At 36.6% G+C, this 20,396-nt stretch overlaps 1 protein-coding gene and 1 long non-coding RNA gene across 4 annotated transcripts in view; one reads left to right on the top strand and one right to left on the bottom strand.

The window, feature by feature from the left end:
* Positions 1-20,396, top strand: part of Cacnb2 (calcium channel, voltage-dependent, beta 2 subunit) — a 300,754-nt gene that overhangs the window by 264,626 nt on the left and 15,732 nt on the right. For 2 of the 3 annotated variants that reach the window (XM_013014703.1, XM_013014702.1), the window contains exons 3-8: positions 4,919-5,041; positions 6,671-6,807; positions 9,492-9,568; positions 15,151-15,284; positions 18,746-18,826; positions 19,300-19,358. In XM_013014703.1, coding sequence (XP_012870157.1) covers positions 4,919-5,041; positions 6,671-6,807; positions 9,492-9,568; positions 15,151-15,284; positions 18,746-18,826; positions 19,300-19,358 — 611 coding nt within the window. Of the gene's footprint in view, positions 1-4,918; positions 5,042-6,670; positions 6,808-9,491; positions 9,569-15,150; positions 15,285-15,428; positions 15,449-18,745; positions 18,827-19,299; positions 19,359-20,396 lie in introns of all 3 variants that reach the window. The other variant, XM_013014704.1, reaches the window with a different exon arrangement.
* Positions 1,884-13,058, bottom strand: LOC105984498. The gene is made up of 4 exons (XR_001174996.1): positions 12,940-13,058; positions 11,453-11,483; positions 4,887-5,026; positions 1,884-3,171 (listed from the first exon to the last, which is right to left on the bottom strand). It is a non-coding gene; the product is annotated as an uncharacterized LOC105984498 (long non-coding RNA).

Here is a 20,396-nt window from a genome sequence, read left to right as displayed (position 1 = left end):
ATCGAAGATTAGGCTGCTATAGGTCTGTGGGTTCATTTCTGGCTCTTCGGTTCTATTCAATTGGTCCTCAGGTCTGTTCTTGTGCTAGTACCTGGCTGTTTACTATGGCTTTGCATTAGAGTTTGAAATTTGGTATTGACATTCCTCCAGCACTGTTCTTTCTGCTAAGGATTGTTTTTGCTATTTGGAGTCTTTTATTGTTCCATATAAGTTTTTGGGCTGCTTCTTTTATTTCATTGAAGAATGAGGTTAGGATATTGATTATCACATTTGTAGATAGCCTTTGGCAGTATTGTCATTTTCATGATGTTAATCCTCCCAATCCAGGAGCATGGGAGGTTTTTCCACTTCCTTAATTCGGCTTTAATTTCCTTTTTCAGGTTTTTAAAGTTTCATTATAGAGGTCCTTTACTTCTTTAGTTAATTCCTACGTTTTTTTTATTTTGTGGGGTTATTACAGAGGTTGTTGCTTTCCTATTTTCAGCCATGCTCTTCTCATGATTGGCATATAGAAAAGCCATTGATTTTTGAGGGTTAATTTTATACCCTGCTATTTTGTCAAAGTTCTGGATCAGTTCAAGTAACTTGGGAGTGGAGTCCATGGGGTTATTTAAGTACAAGATCATGTCATGCCTATGTATATTTTCATGCCTGTGACTCGGATTATTTAGTCTGACTCAGTGGTCATCAAGATGCATATTCCCTTGTTTTTAGCACTGTAGCATGATGTTTTGCTATTCTAACTGGCTTAGATAATTTATAATAAATTAAGCAAAGATTTTTGAAATTTCACTGATGAAGAAGATGAGATTATTATTTTTTGTAGTAACATAGAAATGTTTCCCTATTTATAAGTAATAACATTGAATTTTACCTATATGTATTGGAAGGGTTTTTGATTATCAATGAAGTAGTGATGCTGAGAAATAGTAACCAGCAAAGAATAACTGGTACATAAAGTATCCCATACTAAAGAAGGCAGATACCTGTGGTCTGAATCCTATATTCATATAACTATTTTCATTTCTATTCAGCAACTCAGTCTTCCCCTAAGACTCAATGGCTACCCTTATTCTTTAACAACAATTTTATTACATATTTATAAACTTAAGAAAGTTTATGCTTATAAGCTCTTTGTATTTCTGGAAACTGTTATATATATATATATATATATATATATATATATATATATAGTTTCTTTACTGTGTCTTGCTCTTATTTATAAATCTAATGACAGATTTAGATTGTGCTATAAGCAGAGTCTAAAAGAATACTATATGACTATTGTATAGAAAACTACAAGTTTCTAAAGAATAGATCACATTTCATAAGAAAGTGGTGTGTAGCACAAGACTACTGGATCAAGGAAATGGATTAGATATTTTTAATCTCTCTGTTCTAGTCTGTTATAGGAAATGAGGTTGTATTTTCCCCTAAATTTTATTTAAAAGGTTGCAAGTTGGGTGTAGTTAATATTTAAAACTAATCCATTACAGTTCTTAAACAGAAAATATTAATTTTCTGTTTAATTTTCATGTTATTCACTATTGATTGTATCATAAAGAAAATGGAAATGTATGTTTGCTATTTAGCAAAGCATAATGCTTCTGTGTAGGAAGAAATTGATGCATGAACATCTAATCATGATCAAAGGGTTTTTGTTCATGAGTTTCAGCTTTTTACTCGACGATCTTCTGACACTAGTACATTTTTAATAAATTTTACTTACTAAATTGTTTAGGGAGAAAAAATTATTTCCTAAGAGTAAATATAGTACCAATAATTTATGATTATTTAGTATACTTTATTACCAAAGGTATTTTTAAAGTTAATTATCTCATAATTTTTTTAAGTAGACTTAGGCCTTGTGATTGTAGAAAGCTGTGAGAAAATGAAAGTTGTTCTTGCTACAAACCAACACATTTCCTGATTGGCTTGTATAGGCCTCTGATGAGCTAATAGTTGCCCTGGATATGAAATTAAGGACCATATGGTTACAGGGCCTGGATCAGCCAAAGTGTCCGAAAGATGAAAGTTTTGTAGATGACCTAGGTCATCTTGGGCCTTTTGGCCAGATAATGTAAGTAATAGAGTCTAAGTGGGAAGGAAGATGGTGAAGCCAGGTATAATGTAGGATTTGGACTTGAGTCTCTCTACACCTAAATGAACTTTGTGAACAAGCCTGAGGGAATCCAAGGGCTCCTAAAGGACATCCTTGGTGCATCCTGGGCTATTCCAGGATGGGAAGAGTTGGTGATGAATCCTCCAAAAAGTAACCAACTTGCAAAATAAAGCTACAGTGAGAGGTCCAGAAATAACTTCAAGTTATTCTTAAGGCCAACCTTTAAGACACTTTTTTTGTGAGGAATATTGCCTGGCTCTCTACTCTCTACTTTTAAGAGCTCCAGTACTTCTGGTCTTTCACAAGTTCTCCAGTATCCTTATGCCAATTTTAGGAACTGCAAAATCATGTGGATTTTAACATCTCAGTTCTAACTGTATGAAATATGATTTATATGGCTTGCAAGAAAAGGAGATGAAGAGAGAAAAGTTATACCCAAAGGAACAAAGATCCCAATCTGACATTGCTGCTGATTTATTAGATCTCAAATTGATTGAAGTACAACAATGCAAAAGTGTGTTACATTTAGAATAAATACCCATAGTTTCAACATGTGGAACTGCTCATTTAGAGTGAGGCAAAAAGGCAGACTTGGGCCTAATACACATTTTCTACTAACCGGTTTTTTAAAGCAAGTCATGAAATACAACTTCTAGATCTTCAGAATTTCATACCAATATCTAAGTCCCCTAAAACTACTATCAGTGTAGCTCTTTTCTCTTTGTTCCAGGGTACCTGACAATTTAACTCATTGCACCTACCAACTAAGTCATAGCTTTAACCTCCCAGTAAACGCCTGTAAGATTACCAAAAGGACTTGGGTTTTGGAGTAAAAAAACTTCTTGTGTATATCACCTCCATTGTTTATAAGCTAAGAGAACATTTTATGGACTCAGTTTCGTCATTTGGAATAAAATGATTGTTGCTGGGATGAATTTACCAATCCATGTACAATATCCAATATATTGCTTGTCACTTGGTAGACATTACCAAAGTTACTGGTTTGCAGTTTCACTATAAATCATGTCATATACATGATGAAGAAGGACCTGGAAGGGGGACATACAAGATTCTGACAATCTGTATCACTTATTCCTATCTTCCTAAAAATATGAATTAGAAACAGGTCAAAGAGAGTGTAGTAAACAAGGCGTAGCCTTGGTGTTTACACCTTATCATGCCACCCACCTTCAAATGGGTACTTACTGTTATCAGTGAGAGACTGTTCAACTTTAACTCACAAGACAGTATGCATAAGAAATGTCTGTTCTAACCAGGCTCATGCCTGTAATCCTAGCTACTCCAGAGGCTGAGATCTGAGTATTGCAGTTCAAAGCCAGCCCAGGCAGGAAAGTCCATAAGACTCTTATAACCAATTAACCACCAGAAAACAGGACGTGGCTCTGTGGCTCAAGTGGTAGAGTGCTAGCCTTGAGCTGAAGAGCTCAGGGACAACTGACAAAAAAAGAAGTGTCTGTTCTACATGCAATACAGGAAACCAAAGAACAAAGTCAATTTACCCATTACTTTTAAGCTATGTAGCATATACACTCATAAAAGGAAATGATTCTGTGTTACCTTGAAGGCCCTATGTGGTGGTGTGGGACTGTAATCTGGGCACTTGGGAGCCTAACACAAGAGCGCTGATCATTTCAGGCCAGCCTTGGTACATAGGCCGTCATCACACACACACACACACACACACGCATATACACACACACATACACACACACACACACACACACATGAGCACTGATCATTTCAGGCCAGCTTTGGTACATAGGCCCAGTCATTAAACACACACACACGAGCACTGATCATTTCAGGCCAGCCTTGGTACATAGGCCCAGTCATTAAACACACACACACACAATCTTGACCTTAATGCAGAACAGTGTACAGCAAAAAATTATACAAGTTTGTTTCTACCTCCTATGTCTGATTCCCTCCCCCCTCCCCCCCGCCCCCAGTCACAAGTTAGCAAGGGACGCAGATAGACAGGCAGGCACAATCATGGAGAAAGCTTTAACTGAGGACTATCTGAGACAGTGAAGATGGACCTTCTATTTCGATTCCTTCATCTTTGGAACAGGTCATGATGAAGAGCAGGTGGAGTAGGAGAAACTGCTCAGAAGACATTCATTGCCGACAATGTGAAATACAAATGCCAGTCAGAGCACTACTTTTCACTATTGATGAGCCTATTTATTCTCGTGGGTATTTATTGACAGCAAAGAGCAAATGTTTACCTGTGAATTTTCCAGGTAACAGATAATGAGATGACTTAATTAATATTATCCTTAGTGGCTGAATTAACTCAAGACTAAAAAATAAATAAAAGGTCATTGGTATAATAATTCCCTGTAGCCATGCATAACTGCTGCTAAAGACATTGAATATAAATCCTTAGTCCTTTTTATTCCATCCCAAACACTGCAACATTAATGATTAATTGAAGTAGATAGAAGTCTGGTGAAGGGAGGTGGTTTCTACAGAACTGGGCATTCTATTTATGTTTGTGTTTCCCGATTTCCAGGTGCTGCAAGCTCATACTTCCTCACCTTTATTGCTCATGCTTTCAAAGAGAATAATGGCCTATTTCTAGTTCAGAAATGGGTGGTCGGTAGCTGAGAGCTATTTCATGCAAGTGGGAATACTAACAAGCTGTTTGTGATAAAGAAACAGTGGGAAAATGACAATTATACCAGTTTCTGATTGTAGTTTCGTATTTGAGGAAGAAGGGAAGAGCTCTATTTTTCTTTACCTCTTAATGTTTTTCCTTTCCTTTCCCTTTAGACAAAACCCGTTGCATTTGCAGTCCGGACAAATGTCAGCTACAGTGCAGCCCATGAAGATGATGTTCCAGTGCCAGGCATGGCCATCTCATTTGAGGCGAAAGATTTTCTGCATGTTAAGGAAGTAAGGACAACAATTTCAACTTTTATTAGTATAATTTTCCCCTTGAAACAACAATTATTTCTGTGGTGAAATAGCATTGCGTCTAGTTGCAGTTGTGTAACGTAACATGCATGCTAAGCAGTGGCTCTCAACCTTCTTCTGATAATATTATACATTTTGAAAGTGAAAAAAAGTTAAGACTTCTGGCAATAGCTTCAGGGCTCCCTTGGGCCTTGTGATCTGGAGATTGGGTAACTATTAGATGGTCCTGTTTTATGCTTAACCTGTACTTTTTGCTTTAAGGCTTAACCTTGACTAGGTGTAAAGTTTCTTTATGTCTAAAGTTTAGCCACCTGGGGAAGGTTTAATATCTAGAACTCTCATGGCTGACAACTTCTCAATTCATACCACTGGTGCCCTGTAACCTCCTGAGATGCTAAATTTCTGAACTGGAGAAATTAAGAGCCAAGAAGGCAAGAAACAGATTTATCAAGAAAATTCCTTTTTTTTTTTTCAAATCTCTACCTTTCTATTAACAATAATACAATCTTTAAATTGGAAAACTTCACCTTGACTTAAATTCTGTTTAGAGTCAATGTGTATCTAATGCCTGCTCTGGGGTACACTATAGAAACACAGACATTCCTCCTAGATCATACTCTTAACATGCATGTGAAGTTTTCTTCAATCTGTAGGGATTTACAATGACTACACTTCTATTTAAAGGATGACATGTCACAGGAAATGTAAAAATTTAACTGATCAGTGCACTAAATACTAATTTAAGGACTGGGGGTATGATTCAAGAGGTAGAGTGCTTACCTTCACAAAGACCTGGGTACAATTCCCAGATCCAGATAGATGGATAGCCTTCCATTTCAATGACTTTTTGGAAGATGCATACAAATATTGGTTACATGGAAAAGGTAGGATTTTTTTTTTTTTACAAGTAATGGTATGCCTAAATCTTGCATGTCAAGAAGTTAGATTAATACAACCGGTGCTTGGAAGAGGATCTCTTTATACCAATGGGAAGAAAACAATTAATATCCTTTGTAGTGTTCAGAAATACTTTGTTGAGAAAAATCAAATCAAATCATACAGATTCTAGCTAAATATTCTACTTGCAAGAGACACATCAACACTAATATAGAGATATCATCGTAAACACTATAATGCATAATTATACAGTTGTTTACACACAGGTGAATTTGGCGGTGACACAAAATACTTCAGGTAGATTTCAGTATTTACCTTTCACTCTTAATACTTCTAATGTGATTATACAAGGGAGAAAGCTGTTATACCTTTTATTTTCCTAGTGGACTCTTGCTAGAAAGGACTATATATCTTTGGACTCAGCCTTCTTAGGTTCAGCAGCAGTTGTGATAGAATCTAGGCTGATCTTAAAGTCCGCATGGGGAGAGAAGAAAGCACAAAGCTGTCAAGGATGGCTGACAATGCCAAACAGACTTTCAATCTAGTGTGCTAATCTCATGAACCCAAGAGTTTTTTGAATTATGATATCTGAGGCATAAATCATTGGGATTGCTACATTTCTTCCTGGTGGATATTGTTAATGTGGAAGGAAACAAGTCAAAGGAATGAACTTCTGTGTGCACTAATTTTAATGTTTGTGATTGTGTTTAGAAATTTAATAATGACTGGTGGATAGGGCGATTAGTTAAAGAAGGCTGTGAAATCGGATTCATCCCAAGCCCAGTAAAACTAGAAAACATGAGGCTACAGCATGAACAGAGAGCCAAGCAAGGGAAATTCTACTCCAGGTATGAAGAAAATGTCAAGTACTTGTATAAAAATTAAGACTGTTGTTTGTCATATCCCACTATCTTATGTATCAAAAAGCAGATAGATCATGTGTTTTACTGGTAGCATTACCTGAATTTAAGAACACCTGAATTTAAAAACTTTCCCAGCACTCTATTTTCATCCCATTTGAGAGAGATTCAAATTAATTATGGTCATTAATGAAAATAGCTAAGGTCATAGAGATTCAATTCCAGCTCAGTGCAGAGGAAATTCTGAGGTCCTAATCATTTGCTGAAAATAGTGTGGCACTGAACAGCCACGGTGACTAATCCCAGCATCTGTAGCTGGCAGAAACACATTTTGGAGATGACAGCCCCAGACATCATTGGCAAATAGCAATTCCTGTTATTTGTTACTTTCATTTTCACCTGAGAAATTCGATTTTCAGTTCTACCCACTGTTATGCACATAGACATTAAGTATAAAACAAGTCAAAATTGCCTTTGCAGATAGCAATTAGATGGGTTATGTAATAGGCTAAGGCTGCCTAAGCCTTTCGAGGAGGCTTGATATTGTTTACTTGGCACTGTAGACTCACCGGGAGGGCTACTCATACAGGCAGTGATATTAAACCCTGTACACACAAGTCCAGAGTGAGACATACTTTTTCCTTACATAAAAGGGTAGGAAATAAGCAGGACTTCTCTTAAATGTGACTACAGTGGTTTCTGTTTCTTCCGGTGTATATTTGTCTATATAATAATGAAAATTTAATGTTAGCAGGATTTTTCCCCCTCTCAAGTATCAAATGAAATATCAAATGTATTGGAGGTTGGAATGTCTATCCTCATTAACTAGCGTTTTGTAATTTTCACACTTGTACCCTATTCTAGGGAAGGTAGTATCCTCTTTCCTTTGATTTTCTTTTGTTCCATTTCCTGACCCCTACTTTTATCTAAGTATGGAAAAATACTTGTGGCTTGCTTCCACAGACTTTCACATTTCTTATTTTTAAAGGTTATTATCAGAACTAAGCAGTGTTTAATAAGCATGGTATAATATAAAGCCTGACAGAACCCAAAGAAAATGAGGGGCACAGTTGAAAAACTTCTCATTTTTAGAGAACTAAAAGGGCCAATATGTATCATGACCATGTTGATTACTTGTAATGTCTGTCACAATTTTACATAACTCAATATCTTAACTATTATTTTTTTTCAAGGTCTTTATTGTGATTAAGTGATTTCCCAAATTTGACAGTATTGTGGGATAGTGATGCTTAAAGTCACAAACACATTCTAACTTTCATGGAGCAAATTGTCTATTGTGGTCTATTAACTATTAAAATTTAAAAGGACTGTAAACTCATGTTTGAACTGAAATTAAGGCTTAGCACTTTAGAGGGAAAAACTTGCAGAAGAATGTATTTTAATTCTAGTAAATTTCCTATGTAACTGCCAGAGATTGCTTTTCCAAGTATTGCTTGTTCATTTTACATCCTATCTGGTATCTTTATTAAATGTAAGAGGGATGTCTCTCAAAAACGTTGAAATGATAGTCCTTTTGCTAGTTGTTTCATAAAATTTTGGATGCTTGTTCTATGCTTTAAAATGCCAAAGTAGTAGCAATAAATTCCAGCCCATTACTGACAGAACTTATATTGTAATATTAGTATTTACATGGAGAAATATTGGTCTTTGATGCACAGGCACTCTAGAAAATTCCTTTCAGGGGTGAGAAAACTTTTTTCTGCTAAAGGTCATTTTTATATTTGTGGTATCAGTTATTGACCATACAAAATGGTCAACACAGGCAGAAGATCCCAGGACAGCTCAGGTATATATGTCTCTCCCATTATCTACTAAATGACTTTGTAGGCCTAAGACAGCCCTCAGGCCAGTGGTTCCCAGCCCTGATAAACTTTGGCCCATCAAGGAGTGTAGCGCCTTGCCAAATTCCAGGCCATTCTTCTAAGATGTTCACATCACCTTTGTGTGAAAGAGCTATTTAGTAATATGGATATTACCATTCTTGTATATGAGTGAAATTCGTAAATACTATTTCACATTAACTCACAAGATTTTAAGGCACAAATATCTTCTATCAAAATTTAAAATTTGGTAGTTCTAAAGAATATGTTCTTCAAAACATTCTTAACCAAGTTTAATCCTCCATGTTAGCCATGGTTAAGGAATGCTCTGTGTACTATTTGCTGGTTAAACCATAATGCTCTGTTTTTCCTTCATTGATGTGTTTTTCCTTTACAGGTTGTCTATGAAAGCTTGAATAACCTGTCTTATTATATAAAAAATAATCTAAGACAAAGGGGCTGGAAGATAACATTCACTGAGTTTGTTCATTAGCCTTGAAAGTCTATAAATTGTCTCAGAAGGCTTCTAAAATACAGAGCAAAGGAAATCTGTGATCTAGCCATAAAGCCTGAGGGCTATAAAAATCATCAGCATTCTCTCCATTATCCTAGGGCCTTTTAAATGAACGCTTGAATTTGAAAATGGAGATTACTGTGTAACTGTTTCAAATACTCCAGGAATCTCCACTTGGTAATTACTGTTTGCTTCCTTGTAAGAAAGATCTATTTAACAAAAATACAACATACTACTATCATGTATATTGAGCAAGATGAATGTTTTAGGATCTGAAATAAGTGCCTGATTAAATATGCATTTTTGCTTTACTTCAGTAAATCAGGAGGAAATTCATCATCCAGTTTGGGTGACATAGTACCTAGTTCCAGAAAATCTACACCTCCATCATCTGGTAAGTAGGTGCTAAGTGCAAGATACCACATGTTGCATTTCATGCTTCTGCAATAGTGTTACCGAGTTTTGTGAGTTGATGCACAAAGTATTGAGTCACTCTGTTTCCCTACAAATACTAAACTATCAGAAATAAAAGGCCCTATGAAACTAGGGACAGCATGGAGAATTCCTTTTTCTGGCCTTGACCAAAAAAAAAAAAAAAAAGGAAGTATGTCAATAATATGAGTTGGCTGTAGATTGAAGTGATGAATGCCATGTGATTTTTTTTGGGTCCGGTTGTGGAGCCTGAACTCTGGGCCTGGGCGCTGTCCCTCAGATCTTCAGCTCAAGGCTAGCGCTCTACCACTTGAGCCACAGCGCCACTTCCGGCTTTTTTCTTTTTGCTTATGTGGTGCTGAGGAATGGAACCAAGGGCCTCATGCATGCAAGGCAAGCGCTCTACCACTGAGCCACCTTCCCAGGCCGCCATGTGATTTTTTTTTATCCCTAGTCCCAACCATTGTGCCCAACATGTCACTCAATGTGATGGGTAGGCACCAACGTTACAGAAAAAGAGATCCAAACTTTAGAAAGGTGAGGAACAGAGAATGCGGTAAAGACAAAGTGAGTGCCCAGTCAGGCACTGTGGAAGACATGGAATGCACAGAAATTAGAACAATGCCTGGCACAGGCACTCACAGACTAATCCTTGCTACTTGGAAGACTGAAATAGACAGGATCATGATTTTAGTGGTGCCTGAGCAGAAAAAACTGGGAGAACCCTTTGCAACTCACAGCTCAGCACAGTGGGGAGAGCCCACAGTGGGACACTGAGATCATGGTACCAGGCTAGCCCAGGCAGTAAATCCCAACTGGCTCGTATGTCTATGGAGAGAAGCTGAATATGGTCATGCATATATATGCTATCTGTGATATATCAGTGATGATGGCAGAATAGGTACACTGCAGCTCAGGTGTACCCCTAGAGAAGAACGAGACCCTATCCTAAAAAATAAGAAAAAACAAGAAAAAAATGGGGCTGGAGGAATGGCTCAAATGGTAAAGCAGTTGCCTTGCAAACAGCAGGCTAAAAGTTCAAACTTCAGTACCACCAAACAACAACAACAATACCATGAACACATGGGCTTGCTAAAACAAGGGCACCCAAATAAATTTGAAATGAAGTAAACAAATATCTGTATTTCATGGGACATACTTATGTTACAGGATACATTAAAAATTATGTGACATTCAAATAAATTTAACTACCTAACTCTGACAGCTCCACCATTTTGTGGAGAACTTGAGAGTTTTACATAAATAGAAAGCTAGCTATATGAAAGCCATGATCAGTCTTAGTTTGCTAATGTGTAATTGGGAGTTCGATAAGATTCTAAGGATTTGGTTGCCAGGTCAGGAGAGCGAAATGACTATGTGGTTTCTGGAGAGCTGGAAATGAGATCAGAAAGGACAGTGAGTCTATGAAGAAATTAAGGAACCCACTGCAGTTAATTGAGTTTTAAGAACATGATTCCTCTATTAGTTTCTCTATTATTCCTCGTAGTTATACCTACTGCCAGAACATGAAGGCTATTAGGAACGAGAGACAGCAAAAACTATAGGATTTTTTTTTGAAGGAAGCAAAATATGAGCACAATCTTTAGGTTGCATATTGACTTAAAAAGCTATCACTGTGCAACTTGGGATTAACTCTAAATTGTTCAACATTAAGTAAAATGTGTAGGCTTGCAGTGAAAATCAAAGCTCTGGTAGCTACTATGTGAAGCTAGTACTTCTAGGATTGTACAGGAGCAGGAAGCCTAACCCTGCTCCATCGCAAACCTAGAAGTTGCAAGGATTCCTATGCAAACCTTACCTATTCCCTGTATACCCTAAAGATAACCTCAAGGATTCCTGAAGACTGTTAGCTGGTCCTAAAATGAGAAGGAAAAATATAAATCACATTTGCTTTTTGTAAATCAGCAAAAATCATTCATTTTCTCTTTTAATTATTTTACCAACATAGTGTATGCATTTTAGAAAAACAAAGTTCTATGTATAATAGATAGGTGTAATAGATATGTTTATTTTTTTAACTTTTTTATTTTTTTGGGTCCGGTCGTGGGGCCTAAACTCTGGGCCTGGGTGCTGTCCCTCAGCTCTTCAGCTCAAGGCTAGTGCTCTCCCACTTGAGCCACAGCGCCACTTCCGGCTTTTTTCTTTTTGCTTATGTGGTGCTAAGGAATCGAACTCAGGGCCTCAGGCATGCAAGGCAAGCGCTCTACCACTGAGCTACCTTCCCAACCCCCAGATATGTTTAATAGATATAAAATATCATTTTGTGGTCATATGTTCATCATTACTGAAAATAGAACTGCATAGAGAATTTAATATACTGATATTTACTAAAATAAATAATTTGATATAATGACTGATGGGGCTGGCAAACTTACAATAAGGACATTGTACTCTAATAATTTCCATATTAATAGCTCAAGTGATCTAAAGGAAAGCTTCATAAGTTTCTGCTGCACATTTATCTAGTGTGGATTGGCTACAATCACAATTTTTATCTTTTTTGCTTTCCAAAGCCTTATCTATAATTCTCCCTACCTGCTGCTAGACCAAGGAGTAATTTCCACTTCAAAACCTGTGTAACAGGGTAGTAGAAATTTGTACAATACATATATCCACATCTACACACTTGTATATACTTCATACCTGAACTCTGTTCAACTAAACATAAGTTGTAAGATTAAGCCAACATTTAAATTTCAAGAAATGTTCCATGATTAGCTATATAAACAAACAAATATGCTAGTGTGATAGGATGAGAAAAAAATATTTTCAAATGGATACAAGTATTTTTTCCTGAGTAAATAGTATTGTTGCCAAAGTACAGAATAAATAAGAAATTCAGAATAAGTAACATCTCTCAATAAAAGAACGAATGTGGAATAGAACCGTGCTAGGAATGGCAACATATAGATAGCTATGATCCCAGGACTGTAGAGACAGAAGCAGGATCATCTTGAGTTCAAGGCCAGCCTGGACCACATAGTCTCAAGATAAAACCATAATTAACAAGCAAAAACAAAACTATACAACAAAAGGTCTGGGGCATGGCTCAAATAATAGAGGACTTGCTCAGCAAGGAAGGCCTGAGTTCAGTTCCCAGTTCTACTGAAAAATAATAAAAAGGTAGAAATTTAAATCCCAAACTCAGGTTATTAGTAACCAAACATCTGGGCAGTGTTAGAGCTGAACATTTATGTATTTCCACTCTCAAGGATTCCCACTGTTCTTACTAAATCAAATCAGTCTAATTTCCATAGCAGATCAGAGTCAATGGACAAATCATACAATCCAGTCTACAAACTTGGTACCAACCTAGGATCCTGTCAACTCTTGATACCCAACTGGATTGAGCTTTGCTTTCAGAAAAGCTCCGAGGATCCTTTGCCTTGAGTGTTGCCTTCTCAAACTGCATAATACATGAAGAGGATAAAGTATTTGAGTATTTACCACCAGAAGGGAAACACATTTTGATATTGGTTAACACTTGTTAGAAAAATTTGGAAATAATGAGTCAGCTCCTTTCCTTCATGTCTAGGAAAGTGTTAATGACATAGTTCATTATTGAAATTCAATGTAGTAAACTTCGGGAATTTTTTTCTCTAAGTCCTTTTAGGTTAATTATGTCATGTAATAAGCCCATAAGTAAACTTCCCTATATGAGCTATTATGTGGTTTAAAAAGCCTTTTAGGTTCAAATGCATGGGCATATTTTATGATGCATACTACACACTAAATGTTATAGCTCACCAGTATGTATGCATAGACAAAGAGAAGGTACATTTACTAGGTAAAGCCTGTCTAAATACCTGGAATTCATTCAATCTATTATTACCTTCATTTTGTAGAAAATCAGACCTCCTCTATTATGCAAGCAAAGCTGGTCTTTGTAACACTGGGTAAACAATGCCAGGTATTCACTCTATCACAGGCTTTCAATCTAATCAAACAAAAAAATAAGAAACAAAAAGGAAATACAAGATCTGAATTTTCAAAAGGCTGAGTCATCTAATATCTGTAATAACTGCAACACTGAACAATAATGTGATGCCTATCAGATGATCGCTGGTCCTTTGAAAAGGATAGAAGAGGCTGAGATGAATTCAGCTACCAATACAGAAAATGGTAGCTTTGTTGCAATACTAGACTAGCTGTTATTCCAAATGGCAATTTGTTCCTTAAATGTGAATGTACTGCAGTTATGTTAGCATTTTTAAAATGCTTTTCTGGACTAAATTTTCTTCTCCTTGACCTAATCTCAGATATCCGAAGTAATCTTCTAGCAGGCTTCACTGTATTATGTTCTTCTGCATCCAGACACTGAGGCCATGACCATAGTTGAGGAAGGCAGTAGGGAATGAAAGAGTCTATCCAAATTAAGAAGGGACCTCACTGGAGGGCAGCACCATATAGAAACAAGTGTGAAGTCTCTACTACACAAGACCTATGTTCTGAGTCCTGTTGCTACTGAGGTTTTGCCAAGAAAAAGTCCCTTAAAACCTGTGAGTTCAGCTTTTAAATCTTAAATGAATACATAAAAAATAAAATTCAAGGGTGGAGGGTGATCTTAAAAGTACTTCCAACTCTACAGTTGATAAAATCTGAGTGATTCCAGGTGGAATAATGTATAAATTCCAAAGTGAGATTTTACATCATTTTTTAAAAATAATTTACCACTATTAAGGACTTACATTTTCAGGTAGAAAATTTTCAAGTGGAAGCATGCTGAGCAACAAACTTGAAATGGCTTGTTGACAGATGAGGAAACCAGAGGCACATTCTCATGGGTCTTTATACCCATCCACTTGGTCTCTTATCTAATATCCAGTGGCTTTATGAATCACCAGAGGTTTTTCATTTGGTTTTATGAGATTGGATTCTTTCGAATATCATTAGATCCAGTGTTTTCTAATTGGCCTTCAGTGAGATCTGAGAATGCATACATCTTGAAATCCTTTCATTCCTGCTCATCCTGGAACCCAATCTGATAAATGATGGGCCTGCTTATATGACTTCTCTGCACTGCATGGGTTGAATTCTTAATTCTTTCTCTTAAATGTCTGTTGTAATTTCAGTGAAGCTTTTCACATGACTCTTATTAATCAGTAAAATAAGAAATCTGAGACACTGTGTCCAACAATCCCAATTCAGCTGTCTGTTTATTGTTGAGATATTGTACCAAGTGAAGCCAAGTATATTCTGTACTATACTTTTATACCATTAAAATGGAGAGTATTATATCTGAAATTACAAATTAAAAGTGTTTCCCTAAAATATTCATGATTTCTAGCACACAACTGTTTGCTCAAGCAAACTGTTCTGGTGAGGGAATCTTTCGATTTTATTAGATTTGATTACATTGAATTCTTAAAATTCTGAACTTTAAAATTTTACTTTGTGTACTGTGTTGAGAACTCACAATAGATGGTTTACAGTGGTTAGTTTATTTGCTTTCATTTTATTTTTATAACCTGTCTTTCCTTTCCTGCCCACCTGATGTTTTTTGAATTGTTTGTCTGTATATAGCTATAGACATAGATGCTACTGGCTTAGATGCAGAAGAAAATGATATTCCAGCAAACCACCGCTCCCCTAAACCCAGTGCAAACAGTGTAACGTCACCCCACTCCAAAGAGAAAAGAATGCCCTTCTTTAAGAAGGTAACATGAACTTCCCAGCTCCCATTGTCCACCTGCTCAACTGCACTGCGTCACATTTCTAGTCCTGTTGACTGTCTGCGTCTTTTGACAAGCCAATAACATGCATGCTCTGTTATTCTTTGTTTCTTTTCCATGCTGCTGTAGCTAAGCAGAAGCAGAAATCGGTAAGTTTACATTGACATAAGCTGTGTTTATCCTGCCACTGGCATCATTAGCATTAATTCCCAGTTTTATTAAATAATTTCTGTCCTAAGAAACAACCTATCAGCCATGAATTGAGTCCATGCATTTCAAAGCAACTAAATTTAGTGAATGACCTATTAAAACATCATTACAGTACTTATCCTTTTTGATGGAATAATATCTACCACTAAGGGAATTTATTTAAACATTCAAGGATGTCCAACACTGACAATTCCATATAATGCACCTCAACTGTGCATGCTTATACTGTCTTTGTCTCTTGCTTTTTTCCAGAAATTTAATTTATAATCAAGCATAATAAAGCAGTTACTAGAGTCTGATTTATGATATCCAGATACATAGCTTGTTCTTAAAAAAAAAAGGTTATTCAAGTTTTAATTTAGTCAGTATTTAAACTTCTAATCCACTAGGTGCAAAATCTGCAGATGAACAGGACCAATGGAAAACTGCAGGCTTGTTTTGGCGGTTTACTGTGAGTTTTTCCTATTGTCATATATAAATACTCTTCCCAATGTTCTTGCTATCTCCATCAGTCAGATCTCAGCATCTCACCTGTTGGACAATGGGGCTGGTGGCCATGTATAGCGCCTTTGCCATTGGCCAACCAAGATGCTACATACTGATGATACCTACCCCCTGACTGGAAACTCCCTGGATTTCCTCTTTAACAGATAGTCTGTTTCCTCTTAATGTATTTTGTAGCTACAAAGAATTATTTTTTAAAGGAACATTCACTCCCCCTTCGATTTCTCTTTCCCCCAGCTTTTACATACCACTTTCCACAGCTATTATGCTGTCTTTTAAACTCATTATTTCCCAAATGTCATCAAGTCCTATACCATGGGTAGATTCTGACACAGACACACACATATGAAGTAAAACCTACTCTCTCCCCGAGACTTTTGCTCTGCAGTGGAGCTCTAAGGTTATTAATGTCAGATATTAACACTATTTTTTAAATTAGGATTAAGAAGAGAAGCCCTCAGTATTCCAGATAAAGCTTACCAACACCTGGATTGATGTGTTAAGCTCTGGTCCTATTTCTACATCATAGCTAAAAGTTGCAGCCAAATAACAGTGTCCATAGTGTGGACATTTATAATATCAGCACTGCTCAGATGATCTAGATTTCAGAGACTAGCAACATCACCTAAAACCAAGATATTATTTTGAAATTTGCTTTCTCGTACATTTCTAAACTTCGAAATAATTATCACAAAATAGGGTTTTTAAGAAAGGAGTAAATAAAATTGTCAAGTTTGATAGGGCATAAAAATATCACTATTCCATCAAATAAGGTAATTTCTGTAGCTATCCTTATTGACTAAGAAGTCGATTGATTCCAGCATGGGTAAACCATTGTTAGATGTCAGGGACAGATCAAAGGAACCAAAAAAAGCTATGAAATAACTGGGCCACTTAGGACTTTAACACTTGAAATAAAATTTGTTAGCTGTTACTAAAATGCACGCCATTTATATTCCTAATTATAATGGTGAAAGTTGTTCTTATACTGTATAGTTATAAGGACTTAGTTTCCAAACATTTTCAATATAATCCCAGGTGATATAAAATGAATGATAAAATATACTGATTTGGTAAATATGCTTATGATGCCGTCGGCACTGGTATTCATTCTCTTATGTTCTCAATGATGTAGTAAGCTTCAGTGTAGAGTCTGGGGCGGGGGAGAGGGAGGGACAGAATCAACCTGACAATCCATGAGATTTGTTTTCTGTGTTTTAGATTGCTTTTAGGTGGTGCTTGTGTGGCATTTGTGCTGTCACTGTATGTTTGTCTTGCTTTTTCTTTGGTTCAAAATTGTATTTTACCTTTATTGTGTCTATTAAAATAATTCTGAGTGCTAAGTAAAATTTTATGCAATCAATGTGACAGCACAATCATCGTTAATATTTTTCTCCGCTCTTATCATTCAGTCTACAACTACTAATAAAATCTCATATGGAAGCTTTTGAATTTGAAATGCTTTTTAAACCTCCCCCTCCCCATGGGTACACTGCAAATTTAAACTGAAATAAAGCCAGAAAGTTTTCAATTGGCAAATGTTAAGCAATAATGATTTTGAGTGAAAGGGTGATACAAAAAATACATCAGTTCATGAAATTCTTAAAAGTAGTTTAAAGAACATTTTTCTTTTGGTGCATGTAATTCTTTAAGATACTTTTTCTTTCATATACTGCTTAATCCAGATTCCTATAAAGCTAAAAGCAAATAATTTCCTTATCCTAGTGGCAAAAGCCTTATCTATTGCTTTTCTTTTCTGCATTAACAAAAAGGTTAACAAAAAGGTTACTGCTGTGTCAATTTACTGTTTTCTATAACTTTAAAAGAGCCAGTTTTAATATAATGAAACAAATTAGTATTACTTTTTTTTAAAAGAAATTCCTTTAAGCAACTAAGTGGAAAAGCATTGACAATTTATCTCTTCCACTGTTCTTCCAAAAGGGAAACAAAAAAAACTATTGTACAAAAACATAAATTAGATACATAACAGAAATTCTACCTAAACCAAGTTTGAAAAGCATATGATATATGCAAGTTGACAATGAACATTTTGACGTTCCTAAAGCATGTTGAATATGTTATTAACACATTTATTACCTTCCTTCCAAGACACATAAGCCTTATCTTTGGCCATTATATAGAAATCAAATGCCCCAAATCCAGAAGTATTATTCACTGCTGTGAACAGTGATTATTGTTATTTGGGACAATACAAGCCATTTAAATGCTCACAATTTAACTGGAATTTTAAAATATTTGACAGTGAAAGTCAGAGTTTTGAGATTCAGGTTTTGTGCAGGTAAGACAAATGTCTAAGCTGCTAAGTAACTATGTTAGAGCTGCTCAATTCTGCAGAAAATTCAAATGCATCTGACAATATTAATTTTCAGTGAGCCTAAAGCTATCCTGCATGAGGCATGTTTTGTTTGTTGTACCAACTATTTTTTTTTCAAAAGCAGCACTTCCTGCTTTTGAAACTAACACAACAAAAGCATTTCTTGGGAAGAACAAGAAAATCATAGGCCACTCAGGAACTTGATAACATTAGAAAAATAAACCCACTAATCTTTAATTGGGTTTATTTAGAATTGAGGCAAGTAGAAAATCATTTTAATGTCTGCAAAGCCAGTGCCTACTCTAACAGACTGCAACAAGGAGTACTTTGTTATACACAGAATATTTCAGTACCTGATGTCTACGGAAATATCTAAAAGTATCTCCTCTCTTTGCAGACAGAGCACACTCCTCCTTATGATGTAGTACCTTCCATGAGGCCAGTGGTCCTCGTGGGCCCTTCTCTGAAGGGGTATGAGGTAAGTGACTGCTCTCTGTAATGCACTTGATCTTTTCATGCTGAAGTGCCTTGTGGCTCTATATCCTATTCTGAGCTCTTCAATTAGAAACTAAAGAGCTCACAGAAGCAAAACACGTTGCTTTCTGTGCTCTCTCCAACCTGTGATAATGTTGCTTAGCATTTTGCACAGTTTTGTTTTCTTAAATGTTGCTTAGGAGAGTTCTGTTGGCTGCAATTACTAAGTTCAGGAAATAGTATTAAAAAGAGTGACCATGAAAGCACTTGTTATCATTAAGCCACTATAAATCTTGGGAACATTCTTTTTAATTGTTATTTCATCAGAACTAAGAAACAGAACATATAATATCACATGCGGTGTTTTCCAAAGACAAAGTCAGGTTTTCAAGCAGAATTGGCTTATCATAGTAGGAATAATTTTATCATACTTAGTAATACTTTTATCATTTTATTTTATTGTTTGCCTAATTGCAGGTCACAGATATGATGCAGAAAGCACTGTTTGATTTTCTAAAACACAGATTTGAAGGGCGGTGAGTATTTCAAAAGATTGATTTTTGTGTATTTAAAAGTGACCACACTGGGGCTGGGAAGTTGGTTCAGTGGTAGAGTGCTTGCCTTGCATGTCTGAGGCCCTGGGTTCGATTCCTCAGCACCACATAAGCAAAAAGAAAAAAGCCGGAAGTGGTGCTGTGGCTCAAGTGGTAGAGCGCTAGCCTTGAGCTGAAGAGCTGAGGGACAGCACTCAGGCCCAGAGTTCAGGCCCCACGACTGGACCCCCCCCCAAAAAAAGTGACCACACTGGGCTGGGTGCCTGTGGCTCACGCCTGTAATCCTAGCTACTCAGTTGTCTGAGAACTGAGGATCGAGGTTCAAAGCCAACCCAGGCAGGAACATCCGTGAGACTCTTATCGCCAATAAACCACTAGGAAAAAAAACACAAGTGGAGCTGTGGCTCAAGCAGTATGAGCTAAAGAGCGCAGGGACAGCACCCAGGCCGAGTTCAAACCTCACAACTGACCAAAAAAAAAAAAAAGAGTGACTACACTGTGGTGGGACACAAAACATCTTCTGATGTCTGAATATAGACAAGAAATGGGTCTCAATCAGTTCAATTCAATACAGTAGTATTTGTGAGATCCGCTTTGCACACAAGGTGTAATTCTTGTACCTGGGACCATAAACTGAACTTGGCCTGGCACTGCTAACTAGTCTCACTCTCAATTTGTGACCCATCTGGCCCTTGCTGCTTCTCAGATGTCAGAACTATACCTTCTTCCATTCAACTTCCCACTCTTCCAAATGACTTTACTACCCTCTCCTCTCACTGCTTAGACCTTTACTCAACTCTTTATCTCACCATGCACAATAAATCTTCATTCCTGTCTCACTAAGAAAATAGAGGAAACTAGAGTGTTCCTGGGTTCCCACCAGTACACCCATTCCCATCTACTTGCTTATCTGATCTGCATTTTCCTTTAGGATGTTCTTTGTAACAGCCAACCATATCCTACTCCCCAACTCCTTCCCATTCATACCATCCAGACGTGGCCATCAACATCCTCTATTCT

Source organism: Dipodomys ordii, unplaced genomic scaffold, assembly GCF_000151885.1.
Source record: "Dipodomys ordii isolate 6190 unplaced genomic scaffold, Dord_2.0 Scaffold24, whole genome shotgun sequence".
NCBI lineage: Eukaryota > Metazoa > Chordata > Mammalia > Rodentia > Heteromyidae > Dipodomys > Dipodomys ordii.
The sequence above is the reverse complement of the archived record's forward strand: the minus strand, read 5'-3'. Positions and strand labels throughout refer to the sequence as shown.